Here is a 16,794-nt window from a genome sequence, read left to right as displayed (position 1 = left end):
AAATAATGTGGCAATGTGGGTTACGCTAATCGGTCGGTTAAACCATTTCCAGGTCTTATGAAATACCTACGTTTGAAATGATTTTTGTAATTGGCAAGAAAGCAAAAATTTTTCGCTAAAAATCATTTAAAACGTGGACACTTGATATTCACTAAGGGGATGCTTATAGCAATAGCCTTATGAGACGTGTTCCGCGATGTATTGAAAGTCGACCTGGGTCATTTCATTCTATCGCTCCACAATCAAACCAAATATTATCGATTTTTCCCCCATTAAATACAGTGAATTGATAGTTTACTATCGCATAATGACAGTTGGATTTCGACAGTTCATGGCCACATGAGGAAAATTACAAAGTCTCGTCGTTAATGATGTTGAACCGAATTAATAAATGCAAATTGAATGGTAAATTAAATGCTTCATCACGTTTCATTATGTTTGAAGAGAGCATTCGTTGGAAAACATACATTTTTTGACATTCTGGTCAAAACTGAATAACTTTGACAGTATGAAGGAAATTTGACAATGAATACAACGTAGACTAACGATGCTTTTAAATATTACCCTTACGATGCTTTTAAATATTGTTAGTTGGCAAATTGTTCAACTACTTGCCTGAGTGAAATTCAAAAACATGAATACGTAGTCAATATTATCTGAATTAAATTAATGACACACTGTGTTAAGTTCTGAGTTTTTTAATTTTTCTTTTGTTTTGAAAACCCGAAATCAAATTCCAAATGCGCTCGAGTTGTCTGAAAACTTTGTATTGTTTTCGATAATCTTTGAATTTACTTAAAGGGTAGAGCTACTTTAAGGTCAAACAAATCCTCTTGTCATGCTCCTGCGCTGAATTTTTTCATTTCCAAGAAAAAATGTATAAACAAAACACTTTAAAATTTGTCTACGAATATTTCAAAAGCTTGAAAAAAGTACAAAATTGTCACCTTCCAGTAACACAACGCCTTCCATTGTTAAAATAATCATAAATGAAGTTAAAAGATTATTTATCAACCATTTCTACATTTACTGCTATCGTTGCATTCATTGTAGGACTTCTTTAATTAACATTATGCCTCATGCGTGAATAAAGAAAATGACAAAATACTAGAGAAAGAAAAATGCTCCCCCATATGAAACCAATAAATTAATGAAGGCCTTGTGCAAATGAAACGTCTATTTAAATTATGGATAAACAGTCATAAAGTATCTCTACCGTTGGCAACAGTATGATACACTTAACATTATATTCTTTAATTAAAGTACGGCACATAGAAGAATATCATTTTTTTTTTCAAACTACCATCCTCGTATAACTACTCATATAAATTCTGATGTATATGTTTTTTCTCATTCTTTTTTCAATCAATAAATATTTTCATTTTTATTCTCTGGCACACATGTCCTACTGAAAAATAAAGGTATCGCGTTTAATAATCTGAACATTTCAATATTCCACGGATAATAAGTCGAGAAAAATAGATATATATTGTTCAGGAGAGTGCGCTAATTTTTTTTTGTAATTTGTAAGCATCAATTCTCTATTTTTTTGTGATAAAGTACAAAAACTACAATGAGAAGCTTTTGCTCATTTCGGAATTCATTAAAAATATAGAAGGTACATTTGTGCATAGTTCCAGTCAATCAGTGGAATCGAATACTCAGAGAGGAGAAAGTCGTGGTAAAGTAGAACCAAGTGATTGTTGGCATTCCCTCAAGATATTTTGATGAGAGAGAATTCGAGATTATAACAGGGTATGATATTATCATCAATCACTGCGCAATCGATGCAGTACGGCACGTCATGTCAACACAGACAATTTAAAAGATCGGGTACTCAATCCCCAGGGATTTCATAACGTGCATTTTTACATAAATAAATAACATTATCACAATGATTGAGGGAAGAAAAGTTTACTTGGCAAATAGCAGCCTCTTCAATATTTTCTGTTCTTTTCTCATCAATTTTCCTTATAATCAATAATTTCCACGCTCACATTTTTTTGTTATTAGGATTTTCATGGTATTTTTCTAATATTTTGGCATTTTCAAAAGGCATAAAAAATGTGAGTGTTCAAATAGCTGCCGATGAAGTGACTAATGTGGATTGAGTTTGATTTTATAGTGTTTGTTTAGTTTTGATTAGTGATGAAACCTAAACTGTGAATGGAACACCCAAAAATACAACTTCAACTTCCGACTTCTGAACATTCCAATTGAAGACTTTAGAAGTCTCAAAATGAGTTTTTCGAAAGTGTCAGCTTGGGCTTTTAATGGCTCAAATTATTCTTTATTATTCTTCTGAATTTGACTTCTTTTAATTTGAAAATGCTGAAGGCTTTCAGAGCCAGATTATAAAAATGAAATTCTAAAACAATTTTTTCTCAAATCACTGGGGTCAATTTCGAGGCTTACCTCGATATTTGCCACTTGATTCCCTCTTTTCCAACTCATATCCGAGCGAGGGATAATACAGAACTCTATTTAACTTTCTCCTACGTTCCGTAATTCGATATTTAATTTAGATAGATTTAATTGAGAGAAATCACCGCAACATTTGCCATATAGTCACAATAGTTCATCAGTGATAATAATGCTTATGAGAATAAATAATTGATTTTCGAAGTTTCATGGATTCTACAATTTAATATTGTAATTTAGATATGCTGAATAAATGTTTATTCAAAGAATGAACTTCTCGTTAAAATTTGATAGTTCGGAGTTGACATTTTCGAATGTTTCAAATTCAGACTTTGAGGTCTCAATTAGGGACTTTCAAATCTTAAGTTGTTATTGAAAAATCAAAATTGACTTTCAAAATATCAAAATAAGATTTTTTTTGGAGTGAAGAGTTAAAGGAACGCTATTCTATAAATGCGGTGAAGATTATCAGATTCAGCGGAAATTTCCGAGAAACCACTGTCTTGATAATACACAAAACGACGTCTCGCCAAATATATTTGAAATTTGTTTTGTCAAAACTATCTGCTAAATACCCACTTATCATTTCACAATCTCAGCTTTTAATAGAAAAACTGGTCCATAATATTTCTTTACCACTGATGAATATTATTAAATGTTCAGTCTACGTATATGAGGAGAATAATTATTTATTGTTCAGCGTAAAAACCTGAAGATGGAGGCGGTGAGCTGCGTGGAAGAATTGAGTGCATTTTCACTGGTGTCTGCTTATCAACATTGTGACTACTGCTCCTGTTGAGCGTAAAATAGCGACTGCGCTATCGTGATCCGATTTTGTGAAATCAATACCATCGACTTCGAGAATTTTGTCACCTGGTCGAAGAGTACCTTGCGCTGGACCATCAGGATTCACTTTAGTTACGATTATACCCTGCAATGATCAAAATAATAGATAAAATGATTTTTTTTTATTTATTGAACGAGGAATCAAAGAGAGTTTTCTCACGGTTTCGTTTCCCACTACTCCACCTGCAATACTGAATCCCAAACCTGGGTTTTTCCTCACTTGAACAGGGATCTGTAAAAATATTAAAAACGAAAAACTTTCAAAAAGAATTTTTAATTGTCAGCCCCTTCCAAAAACTGTCAAACTAAATTTGTTATCGAATTTCGCATGAAAATTACTTCAATGAAATTTAAAACACGAAGTTAATATGCAAACGCGACAGAGAAAATGGAGTTCGATAGAGCATTTTCGAGATATTGATTAAATTCTTTGTAAATACAAAAAATTCAATATCTCCTAAACGGATAATTAGATTTAGCTCATCTTAAATACAAATCATTCTAGTAATAAGTACAAACTCTTTGGAAAATTTGAAGGTGAAACCGTTCTTTTGTCACAAATGAGAGTGGGTACATAGATTTCGGAGTGGAACACCGGAAAATTAGATTATTGATGGTTAGATTTTTGAGTGATAACCCGAAAAATTTTAATATCTCCAAAACTTTGCATGAAGGCACGTATATATTTTCATTGGGGTGAACATGGAGACAAATACATTGAGAAAAGGAAATTTGACATCGACAAACGTCGACTTCTCCAAAACAGCTGAGCCTATGGGGCTAGATTTGAAGAAAGAGTTGTTCCTCATCAACACCTATAAGCTCAGAAAATTCCAGATTTTTTGGAATTATTTTGGCCACTTATTTCTCCAATTGGCTAGAAGTTGATTACTAGACTTCGTATTTTAATGCATCGTTTCCAAGCGAAATTGGAAAATCGAAAACGACAATGATTGTAATCCTTCCATTCAGACGCAAAAACACATCCATAGAAGAACATGTATATGGATGATAATGATTATTGAAGTCATCAAAAATCTGGATATCGTTAAAGGTTCGAAACTTCATATTTAAATCGATTGCAGCTTCCCTCTAAATTAGAAATTGAAATTTATCACTCAAACATTTTAGTACTTCAATATTCATGAATATCATTTCCATTGTTGTTGAAAACAAAGACATAATGGAGATGAAATTTATGTAAAATTCATATAATTTACCACATTAACGTTCCTATGTGGTCCAAACATCCACTTGAGCTTGGGTTTACCCTCATCCTTGGGTTTCGATCTCTCTACTCCATTGACATCTCCCTCGCCATTCCTCACTGGTGTACTCCTCCCAGAGTTCTTCTCATTCTGCATTTCAACCGAATTATTCCCAATCTGTCCACTCAAGCCCTCCAGTCCCTCTCTAAAGCTCCCATTAATTTTTTTCCCTCTGTCGGAGTGTCGCAATTGACTGTACGTACTGGACAATGGACTTCTGTACTTTCGTCCCGTCATTGGTGACAAGTTTCCCTCAATACCACTCAAAAACCCCTCACTACTTTTGTCTTTGTCATCAAAATCATTGAATGCTAAATTACAATTACCATCAGCAGTGAAATTACCCTCAGTGTCAGAAACAGTTTCATGATTTTTTCCCCTCAAAATAGGAATCCTACTGGGTCTATCCTCCTTAAAAATTAAATTCTTATGAACTGGATGATCTATTATTCTACCACCAACATCTCCATCAATTTGTTCATTCTTATTTTGATTATTATTTTGACACAATTGTACTTGAGGAGTGTCATTAAAAGAATTACGTGAATGATTGTCAATTTTGTGGGAATGTGTCGACATTTCATCGACCAAATCACATCTATTAAGTTGTTGAAAGAGGGCAGCCTTCTTGGAAAATGCAGCGGCAATGTGATAAGGTGGAGGTGATAAGGGAGGATCGTTATTGCTTTTGCTTTGATCGCTGGGACTGCTCTCCGGATTCTTATGCGCCTCAGCCAGCTTCTCCGATTCTACTATTTTTGCTGTATTCGTTCGTGAATATTCTTCTGGCTTCCAAGTGGAACTCACGTAGTCCGCAATTGTTGGGGGTCGTGAGAGGTATTCAGATCCTGGATTCCTAACGCACTTGGCTTCTCGAATTTCAGGGCTCTTTTCCTGCGCCAGCACGGGTTGATTTGATTCTTCTAAGGGGTCTTCGTGGCATTTTGGTGAGGAGGGAATGGAGGATAAAGGATGGAGCTGGGAGTTAGAGAGGTTGAGGGATGGACTAGATTTCGCTACTACTGCTTCCTTTATTAATCCATCTCTCTCAAGGTGGATCTGAAAAGGCAAAATCATTGTCAGAGATAATTCCCAATTCATTATTCATGACACAATCTCCATTCCACAGTTGTTTCCAGGAGGATTTTACCTCAGTAATTCGAGAAAAACTACTAGCAGCAATTCATTTCAAGCGGGTGCAACCCTAGACTTCGTCAATTTTTATTACATTTTGTTCGTGACTATCCTTGAAGAAGTTAAAAGTGAAAAAACACCCTATTTCCGATCCCTATTTAAACATGTGGGCTTAGAAGCGTTTTTGTTCACTCAGAAATATTTTTGGGAAAATCTGGACTTCAAATATGATGTTCTAATGCGCACAGCGTCCTACCTTGTATTATGTCTAATGCCCTATTCCGACAATTTTCTCTCAATAATTATAATAAACTATTTAGACCACAAGGTAAGTATATATTTCCAGCATTTCTCATCATTGACTGGTATTTTTTCCCATTTTGTGAGTTTTTTCAAAATTATCGACAGTATTCTTAGCCATAGCGAAAACACTGGTGTTTCTAGTTTACTTTTCATACGGAATCATATGACTAATATGCTCCAAAGACCGCCAAAATAAATCATGAAATGTCATGGACCTGACAAACTGTCATGTTCAGTGCTTTGTTGTGGAGCGAAGTAACAGCGCTGGTGTATTTATAGTAGTAGTATTTCATTATGGCAGTTACGAATTAGTGTAATAATAGTTTCGTATTATATATGAAATTAATGATAAATGTCCTAGAATATTAAAAATTCGATGCCTATTAGTATTTCAATACATAAACTCAGGTAATTCGAAACTGATACAAAATTTCAACTTGACGTAGTTGTTACCTAGTGTTATTCCACTTGCATAGTCAGTTCTCGCTTGTTCTGATGATAATATTGATTTAGAGTGACAATAATGATTGATATAAATTATATATCAATAGAGAGGTGGTGACTAACTTCTTGAATTTCTCAAAATGTATTTTAGGTATCAGTGGTCAGCTACCGGTTAAAAGGACCGAAATAAGAGTTTCTCCGTAAATGTTAAACCACTTTGTTTCCATGATTTAGAAACTGACTCACTTGGCGATCAGAAATTCCTTCACCTATAAACCGTCGATCAGAAATTGCCTCAAAATTCAATTCTTTCAAATTCTGACTTTAATGTTTAATATTTAACCCGAACAAATTTATTAATAAATATCCACAGCTCAAGTTGAAACAAGTTTCCATCGAATTTAATTGGATTTTACTGTTTTTTATCCGCCATTAATTTCCACCAATGGGGTCAACTGATCAGAAACTCCAGCAGTTACCTTAAGAACCTCACAGATATCTTAGAAAAAATAGTTGAGTGGTACATTCCAATGTTATTCTGGTTTCGATAATCCAAATAACATCAGTTATATTAGAGCAATACTCATCCTAACTATTTTTGAAATTGTCTTATTTTACTTTACTGGTTTTTCCCGCATTTGTGAGGCAAAATACTTGGAGACACAACTGGCAAATAATGTCGGCAAAAAATCAGCATTGTAACTCAGGTCCGAACAGAATGTCAACGAAAAAAATATATATACCCTTTGATCATGCAGAGACTGATGTTGGAGATTGCGTGCGTGTCTCGCGAGATTACGAAGCTCTTTTGGGTAAGGGGTTGGTGCACGATGAAGTTGTCTAGGGACCTCGGTATCGACTTCAGCAGCAAAACATATTCTCCTTCCCGTTCCAACGATGGAACCAGAAATTGGTCCCACGGCTTGTTCCATTTCTATCAACAATACAATTTACATATTAGTTTTAGGATTAAATCTCTTTAGAATAAATGCTCCAGGTAAACATTCAGAAAAAATCTCCTTTTCCAAAATTTCCCTGTAGAAAATCCTCTGGGAAAAATTTCCCTCTGAAAAATTCCTCAGAGAGAATCACCGCCGAAAAAACGATCGAAAAGGATATCTAAATTCAGAAGGGAAATTTAACAAGTACTGCATAACATAAAAGAATCAGCTCTACCACAAACAAATAAACAATAATTGGAAAATACATCTTGTAGCAAAAAAAATGATTGCGATAGACAGACTGACGTCTTTTTCACTTTTTTTCTTCAGTAAAAAAATTAAAAAATGTCCACAAATGTTTATCCCTCTGATTATCAATTAGTTACCTGACTGCCTTCATGACAATAAAACCCACAGGGTTTACCTCGTCGAAAAGTATATCACTGGCCGTATAAACGATTGTTCTAATGATTTGTTGTGGTGGGATTTTCCGTGGGGAATTTTTTCATGAACATTTTTTCCGAGGGCTAATTTCCCGATGGATTTTTTTTTCAGCTGCCTACATATTCTTGTAAAAAAAACTGACTCCAATGACATTTATTTTCTACTCAGATTGACGACAGTTTCATGAATACTATGCAATTTTACCATTTCATTCCTCATCCTCTGTCACCTCACTCTCCACTGAGCAGCATAACGACAGAATTAAACGTTAATTAGTTGAAAAATAATTTATAAACACATAACATAACTTCTAGGAGCTATCGTTGAGATTCTATTTGTTGTTATCTGGAAATTATATCAGATATTTAATAGAAAAAAGTCAACAATTTTCCTCTCAAGTCATTTGAGATTAAAATTGTTGGGTCAATTTAGCGGTGGAGGAACCAAGTAGAAGAAAAATAAATATCGAACTTGTCTTACAGAGTAACTAGCCACATGAGTGCTAGCCAGTTATAATATCAGAAGTCCTTCAAAATGATTTCTCGCTTAGTTCGTTGCAAACTGAAGGAATCCAGTTCTTCAGGTTGAACAATCACAAGCGCAAAGCGCGAGTTCAAAATTAAAATGTTAAATGTCTCGTTTTGCAAAACGAAAAAAAAATATCTGCTTTCAAACAAAGGTAAATGCGACAATTTCGGATCAGCGATATTTTATCATGTGAGGAACGAATTAGGTTGAAAATAGTTGATATTTCATCTTAAATTAAGGGGTTACTCTCATGTGATCACTTCGAAAAATCGATTTTTTTTAATATTTTGACAGTAAAACCTATTAAAAACATGCTGTGAAAAATTCAGACCGAAATTCATAGTATTCGATAAGTTACAGCTCATAGTCGCCGACGTGTCATAAGCGACTGTCTACCAGGCTTTAAACTTTAAACGCATTTTCCTCGAATCATCATTTTCTGAAACTGTCATGGTCCTAGAAAAAAAAGTATTCAACCGATTGCTTTAAAATTTACATATGTTTTTCTACTCATTTATAGTTTTCGTCCCTACCAGAATTGTTTATTTTCGAAAATATTTTCATATTTTTTTAAAACGATTTTTAACGAAAAAGAACAAGATTTTCGTGATTTTTTTTTGAAGTTCGATATTTTTTTTTTTTAATGAAATTGATTATATTTGGTAGGGACGATAGCCGCAGATCTACTGAATAATAACCCATTCAATTTTTTTATCTCAGACAACATGAACAGCCGCTATCACCTTGACCAGTGAACTACCTTTTTTTGTTGGGGACTACTTTGACTTAAAAAAATATATGTTAAAAATGTAAAAGACGAAAAAAAAATTTTTTTTTGTACATTTCAAAATACAAATAAAAATATATTAAAAAATTAAAATGATTGAATTTTGTTGTCGCATAAAAAAAAATTTCCTACAAAGTGGTAAAATGTATGCGTTCACATGAGGGGTTATTCTCATGTGAACGCCTATATTTTACCACTTTTTCGGAATTTTTTTTTTATGCGACAACAACCTTCAATCATGTTGATTTTTCAATATATTTTTATTTGTATTTTGAAATATACGAACAAATTTTTTTTTTCGTTTTTTACATTTTTAACATATATTTTTTTTAAGTCAAAGTAGTCCCCAATAAAAAAAGGTAGTTCACTGGTCAAGGTGATAACAGCTGTTCATGTTGTCTGACATAAAAAAATCGAATAGATTATTATTCAGTAGATCTGTGGCTATCGTCCCTACCAAATATAATCAATTTCATTAAAAACAAAAAAAAATATCGAACTTCAAAAAAAAAATCACGAAAATCTCCTTCTTTTTCGTTACAAATCGTTTAAAAAAAATATGAAGATATTGTCGAAAATAAACAATTGTGCTAGGGACGATAACTATAAATGAGTAGAAGAACATATGTATATTTTAAAGCAATCGGTTGAATACTTTTTCTTGTAGGACCTTGACCGTTTCAGAAAATGATGATTCGAGAAAAACGCGTTTAAAGTTGAAAGCCTGGTAGACCATCGCTTACGACACGTCGGCGACTATGAGCTGTAACTTATCAAATACTATGAATTTCGGTCTGAATTTTTCACAGCATGTTTCCAATAGGTTTTACTGTCAAAATATCAAAAAAAAAAAATCGATTTTTTGAAGTGCTCACATGAGAATAACCCCTTAATAATAAATGCGGCGAAGCATTAAAAAGATTTTCAATACATAAAGTGAGGTGATTAGAAACTGTCACATAATTCACACTGGCGGCAGTTGTTGATCAGTCTTATTCACCTTGGATATGTATAGTTTTCTCTTATTTCGATGATCATATTGATCTACAGTGTCAATAATAAATGATATAGATTATACATTGACAGAACAATAATGAATAAGTTTCTGAATTTTTTAAAATGAACTGAGATACTTCAAATATCACTAATTGGGACCGAAAATTTTGGTACTTCGTACCTCAACGTTGGGAAACAGAAATTGACGGTAGAACGAACGGCGGTAGAAAACAAAGAGAAACCTGAGAAGTTATTTTCGTGATCAGAACCTGTCTGACTTCGTGATAAAAAACTCATCCACGTGTAAAACTGTGATCAGAAACTGTCTCGAAGATTCAATTCTTTCAAAATCTAATTATTGAATAAAAAAATTAATTGATAAATATTAATAAATGTCCCCATTCATTTCCCTTTCCATTCCGACCACCAGGCTTAGCTGATCAGAACCTATCACATTTATCTTAGAAGGACAGTTTTGTACTTCACACTATAGTTTTTCCATTGCAAATCACAGTGTGAATACATAATTTTTTTAAACAGAATTCATATGGACTCATTGGAACGTATACTGACAATGGAATTGCTGTAATAATCAAGGAAAAATTACAAATTGCGCGTTAATCAGTGGTCATATGCTTGTTCCAATTTCTCATTAAATCAATTTTCATACACAATAATTTGTTGACAACTATCTATATTAAATATCTGTATTGAATTTTTTACGTTGAAATCTGTGTAAATTAATTAGACCTCAATGAATGAAAATGAAAGGACACTTACGTTCAAGTTCTTTCCTCTGTTTCTGGGGTAGCATAAAACAGCTCAATACCATCATATCTTCATCCCTATTGAACTCCTGCTGAAGAGGAACAAGAGGTTGACTCTGATTATCACTCAACCAGAGTGCCTTGAGATTGGTCAAATTGAGCATGGAAACCGGCAAGAATTGTATACAATTATTAACAAGATTGAGTACACGCAATGAAGACAAGTGTCCCAGTTCCGGAGGAACACCCGATATATTATTTGATCTCAATGATAAGAGTGATAGTGCACAACAGCTACCAATTTCAGATGGTAATGCACGTAGATAATTATTGTCAGCGTTTAAACAGTGTAGTTTACGTAGCAGACCAATTGACGATGGTAACTGCTCCAAAAAATTTTTAGTCACAATAAGTTCCTCCAAATTAGACATTTGTCCAATGTCATCTGGCAGTGAATTCAATTGATTATCATCTATTTTAAGGGTCACTATTGTGCGTAGATAACACAATGTATCTGGTAACTGGTAAAGTTCATTTGATGAAAAATTAATGATTGATATGTCACGCCAGCCTTGGATCTCCGATGGTAATTCATGAACAGCATTCATCGTACAATCGAAATGATTCAATCGGTACAACTGCTCGATATTTGCTGGTATGCGACGAATATCGTTTCCATCGATCCACAGCTCAGTTAAATTTGTCAAATCGCCGACTACCTCGGGCAGCTCGGTAAAATCATTGTTACCAATGTCGAGCCTCTGTAGATTTGTCAGACGACTCATACTCTTCGGTAGAGTCATCATATTGTTCTCACGTAACTCTAATGTGCGAAGAGATGAAAGACGACCAAAGTTGGCTGGAAGATACTCTATGTATGCGTCGTTTATGTATATCTCGCGCAAACCTACTATGTGCGTTATGGCGTCTGGGAAGCGTTCGAATGGATTCACTGAGAGGTCGAGGGAACGCAGGTTCTTGCATTCTTTTATGCTGTCGGGAAGCTCCTTTATACCTGAAAAAATTATTAAATTATTTCAATGTATTGTATCGGTGGTTCGAGACGTCTTATCGTCTGGCTTTCATCTCCCCATTTCGTCCGACTTTTTTAGGTGAAACATGCCATCATGTGTGAGGTCGGAGGGGAAAAACGTGAAAACGAGGTGACGCGAAAAAATTCTGGTGACGCCTATAATTGTCACTCCACTGGCCAAGACTCACGGATTATAACGACGGTTTTCCCCTGTGCGTGCGCCAATTTTTAAATATTGGCAACATTGACTAAATTTCCACATTTTGCAATTTTCTAATAATTAAAAAAAATACCAAATTGTCAAAAAAGTAGCATTTTCAAGAATCCTAAAAAAAATTCTATCGTCTATAAATTTTTTGAACTTTTAGAATTATCAATTTTATAAAATCAAAATGTTGGCAAGATTTATTAAATGTATTTTTGTATTCAATCATTATAGTTAATGAAAGTTGTGGGTCGCAAAAATAAGTGTGCTTCCATATACACACGACAAATTAAATTTCGTGCCAATTAGTTGTAGATAACAAAAAACATTTTTCACTAATTATTCATGATCTATTGCGCGTTTCGAAGTTTCGTTTCACTCAAAAATTGGTCCCTTCTCACCTGACAAATGGCCTCAGATAAATTGAATTTAAGTAGTGATTTTAAGCTCAGCACACTTTTAATCAGCTAAACTTGTAACTGAGGACGTAAATTTTTTGGTTAATTGTTTTGCAATTTTTTAAAATGATTTTTAAGACGGTTGACACAGCCAGAAAATCAATTATTAGAATAAAAAAAAATTCGCGTAGTGAATAAGCAAAAAAATTTGCGAGTTTAAATGCCCGTCAACTATTTTGATTATGTTGGCTTCATTGTGATAGTTCAAATTACCTATAAAAGCTTCTACCTCCACACATAGAAGGGGTGTTTCACATCTGACGGGTGGGACAGTGACGCCGATTCTTTTTTCATCCTACGTCATCTGGACCCCCAATCATTTCGTCTCTATTCTTATTTTATAATATGTTATCGCATTTCAAAATTGGGTTGTGACAGACATTTTTTTTTCAATTTTCCAGCTTTATTCAATCTTGGTGTCCATATTACCTTGAGCTGCGGTATATCTTAAGATATGTAATTAAAAATAATGTAGAGGTCAGATAACAGAGGGACGAACAAAATGGGATAGGACAAATAAAAAACGATATTCGAAGTTTGCACAGAAAAATTATAAACTCCTTAAAATCATAAAAAATGGTTATTAACCATTCAATTTATTTATTTTTCGAGCTTTCATTGATTTCTAATCATATTAAGAAGCTCGGTAGACATTATTTTTACTAAAGTTTAAATGAGGATTGACTCTAGCGCAGCGTTTTTAATTGTTTTCAATGTGGAAAATGAATGTGAAATTATAATGTAAAAGATTTTCTGCAAAATTCATGAGAATTTCTGATGCAATGTCTGCATAAAGGAGGCTTATGTGAGCGAATCTTTCAGATATTGATAAAAATAAGTGTTATAAACAAGGGTGATAATATAAACGTCAACAGTAGAGTTAACAATGTTTGGAATTTTCAGAATTTTCAACTATTTGATTAGTATTAGCCTTTGTGGACTTTATCACCATGATGGCATGAAAAATGACCAGCGAGATTCGGTTGGAAATTCGCGAAATGGGAAAAAATGATCTCTCAAACGTCTGAATAATTATGATACTCCATTTTTCCGTACCATTTCCTACTTGCAGTTTTTTCATTGTTGCTAAATATTTTACTTTGCGTCAAATATGAAATTGTGTCAGAGAATATTCACTACGAATTATTTCAAATAACGAGAAAAGGGTTTTGACAGATGAATTTTGAAATCTGATCAATAATAAATTTCAGAATTGGAGATATAGATGAAATTGAAATGACTCTAGTCGAAAAAATTAATCAACTTAAATTTTTTTATTATTTTGTGAAAATTTTCATTTCGAAGTAAAATAATCGTCAAGATATTTGTGTAAAACCGCCAGTTTTGTTTAATCATATCTAATTAAGAGTTTTAACATATTTGACTTATTCTACAATGCTCTTTCAAGAATAACAGTATCTGATAATACTATTATCCTCAAATTCTATTATTACGAAAGGCCATGTTGTCCTTCCTATCAAACTCACTATTTTTACTGAGATCTAGATGCTCCAGATTTATAAGGGAAGCTATAGCGGGTGGTAGTGCAGTAATTTCATTATCACTGAGTGATAACACACGAAGTTCATGGCACTGGAATAATGGTCTTGGCAGATCCTTTATCTACAAGCAAAAAGACATTTTTTAAATCCCTTTCTTTGACTTCAACAAAATGTTTAGTCGTTATCGTGAAGATAATCGGGGTTAACGACAAAGGGATATCCTGGCAATTTTGAAAAATAACTCTTAAAGGGCGAAACGAAGACTTGAAGAATTTTTACGAAGCAACTATGCCGTAATATGTAATTATATTCGCTAATGTATTTACGTATTCATTTTTACAAGAGTCACGAGGCTCACGGTCACAAGAAATACAAGGATAGGACTCTATAATCCACATATCTATTTCCATTGAAATTGTCTTTAAAAATTAAGTGGTCATTCGATTATGAAGTGCGAAGTTTCTGGTTTTTTTGATACTTCCGCTATTTGATTTTTAAAAACCAATTTTCGTCATCATTCTACGCAATCTAATGAATTGAAAAATTCACATAAATTACTCGCGAATATTTAGCATGTACTGTTCCAGTTGAAAGAGTAAGACTGAATAACTCAATGGAACCAATGAAAACAAAATAGTTGGCACAGAAGTTGAATAGTCCGAAGGGAAAAACTCGACACCTGCATTTTATTCCCCTTTTACGCACGTTATTATGTAATAGTACATTTCAGCACGAGTGTCACGGAGATGAGAGTTAAACTCTTATTTAATTATTCCTGTTAATTCTGTTCATTTCTCTCTAGTAGTCCTTTCTAATTTATCACGTCCGGAAACTGGGTCTCGGATTTTGGGAAACACGAGTATCGTGGTATTTGGTGCCCGGAAACTCGATCATAGAGATTAGTATACACTCTCCTCTATTATTCATAAATTTTCATACCTCTGAATGAAAATCAAAATTCATTCTATTGAATAATACATTGCTCAATGGTTTGTCAAACACGAGAGTTCATATTTGATTAATAAAATTTAATTCACGTGTTATTGATTTGTAGAGAATTCTTCCTCATCCGGAAACTGATTTTGTTATGGTAAAATAATAGATTTTTTTCATGTCCATCAAATCCATAGGTTCATCTGATCAGAACCATGATTTCCCAAAAATTTCCAAAAAACATGAAACATAAGAGGAAATCGGCAATAGCTCCTTAAATGGCAGTAAATATGTATAGCCGGTTACACATAAAAATTCTTCAAGCCTCGACATTCAGAGGCTTAAAATAACTAATATAAAATCTCCGGACAAATCCCTCAAGCCGTCAGCCACGGAAATAACCTCATCCGTTAGTTCATTGTAAGGGACAAATCTTCGATAATTACTCTGTTGGCATCCAAATGAAGCATTTCCAATGTTCTCTCATAAATGAACACATCCGGTGGTACATCATAAAGATTGCAGTGATTTAACTGTAGCTCGCAGATATCCTCTTCCTGCGCTCTGAGGCATGCGGTACACTGCCACCAAGAACTCCCCATTTCACCTATTACACCGGTAAAAATAAACCAGGAGCTCTTCAAAAGACCCCATTAGCCACAATAGCCCTTAACCCCAATTGTGCTACTAATAATTACCCTATCGTTCGTCAGGAGCAGCTTATGAACAGCATGGACACTATCACCGGGTCAATAACAATAGCAACCGAGTGCATCAGTTCATAATGAAATCTTGACTTTTTTTTCTGGTGGGTCTCAAGCACATCATTCTTCCTCTTCAACTCCCTTTCCAAATAATCATAAACTTTTGCACTTTTCAATGCTCAAAGACACTGCCAATACTGATAAACTCAGATATTTTTAACTGGAAACACCGCAGGGGGAACACAAATATTTCATATTTTCAATAACAGTTGAACGATGGCCTCATTGCCTCACACGGTTTATTATAGCTAGCCACCATGGTCACCATTTAACACACTCCGAGCGTATGTACACGAGGGGTTGAAAGGGAGAATAAATGATCGATAAGGGGGGTTTGATATAAAACGATGTTCTCGTAGGGGTTACACCACCGAAATAACCAAAAAAAACGAGGGAATATTCGATATTGGAAGGAGGTTGGAGGTTTATACCAACTCTAACTGGGCTCCAATGTCACCACCAGAGCCGTCAATGCCCCCCTTCTCCAGAGATTATAGGGGAGCATGCCAGCCGCTTATGGAGTAACTTCAAATGACGGTATATTTAGGAAAAAAAAAAATTGATTATATAGCCTAATTAGGCCTATTCGTTTGGGAATTATCTGGAGATGTTTGTGAGAGTAGTTTCAATATTTGGGACTGATTATCTGATTTCATAGGAATTAATTGAATTATTGCGTGCAGTTAGTAAACCGATGATTTTATAGATTGGATAAAACACTCAATAATTTTTCAATTATTGGGGGAACAACACAAGTCCGATAATTAATATATGTTGATTAAGGAAGAGAGCAGGAAAATATTCGAGTTATAGTAGGTCTACTTTTTAGTAAATTCAATGATTATCGAAAACTCCACAAAATTAAGAAAAAACTCGATGACATCGTAATCGTGCAATCGTAATTTTTTCCTCAATTTAATTATCGTTTCTGCTTTTCAAAAAGAGTTGAAAGATCAACACTTCGCACAGTGTCTTATGGGAAAATCAACAGGTCCTTGTAATCAACGATTAAAATCTAAA

General features: G+C 34.0%; 1 protein-coding gene across 2 annotated transcripts; it reads right to left on the bottom strand.

The window, feature by feature from the left end:
- Nucleotides 1-1,582: 1,582 nt before the first annotated feature.
- On the bottom strand, nt 1,583-16,273 carry LOC135166270 (protein lap1). 2 transcript variants are annotated; one of them, XM_064128382.1, is made up of 8 exons: nt 15,709-16,273; nt 15,457-15,617; nt 14,063-14,198; nt 10,893-11,894; nt 7,160-7,350; nt 4,488-5,594; nt 3,428-3,499; nt 1,583-3,352 (listed from the first exon to the last, which is right to left on the bottom strand). In XM_064128382.1, exons 2-8 carry the CDS (start codon nt 15,610-15,612, stop codon nt 3,176-3,178), a joined length of 2,841 nt encoding a protein of 946 aa, XP_063984452.1. In that variant the 5' UTR covers nt 15,613-15,617; nt 15,709-16,273; the 3' UTR covers nt 1,583-3,175. The 2 variants fall into 2 exon arrangements, with proteins under 2 accessions (XP_063984452.1, XP_063984453.1); XM_064128383.1 differs by lacking the exons at nt 14,063-14,198; nt 15,457-15,617; nt 15,709-16,273 and adding an exon at nt 12,789-13,998.
- Between the last annotated feature and the right edge of the window lie 521 nt (nt 16,274-16,794).

Source organism: Diachasmimorpha longicaudata, chromosome 9 (assembly GCF_034640455.1).
Source record: "Diachasmimorpha longicaudata isolate KC_UGA_2023 chromosome 9, iyDiaLong2, whole genome shotgun sequence".
NCBI lineage: Eukaryota > Metazoa > Arthropoda > Insecta > Hymenoptera > Braconidae > Diachasmimorpha > Diachasmimorpha longicaudata.
Note: the sequence above shows the minus strand (reverse complement) of the source record. Positions and strands in the feature narration are given on the sequence as shown.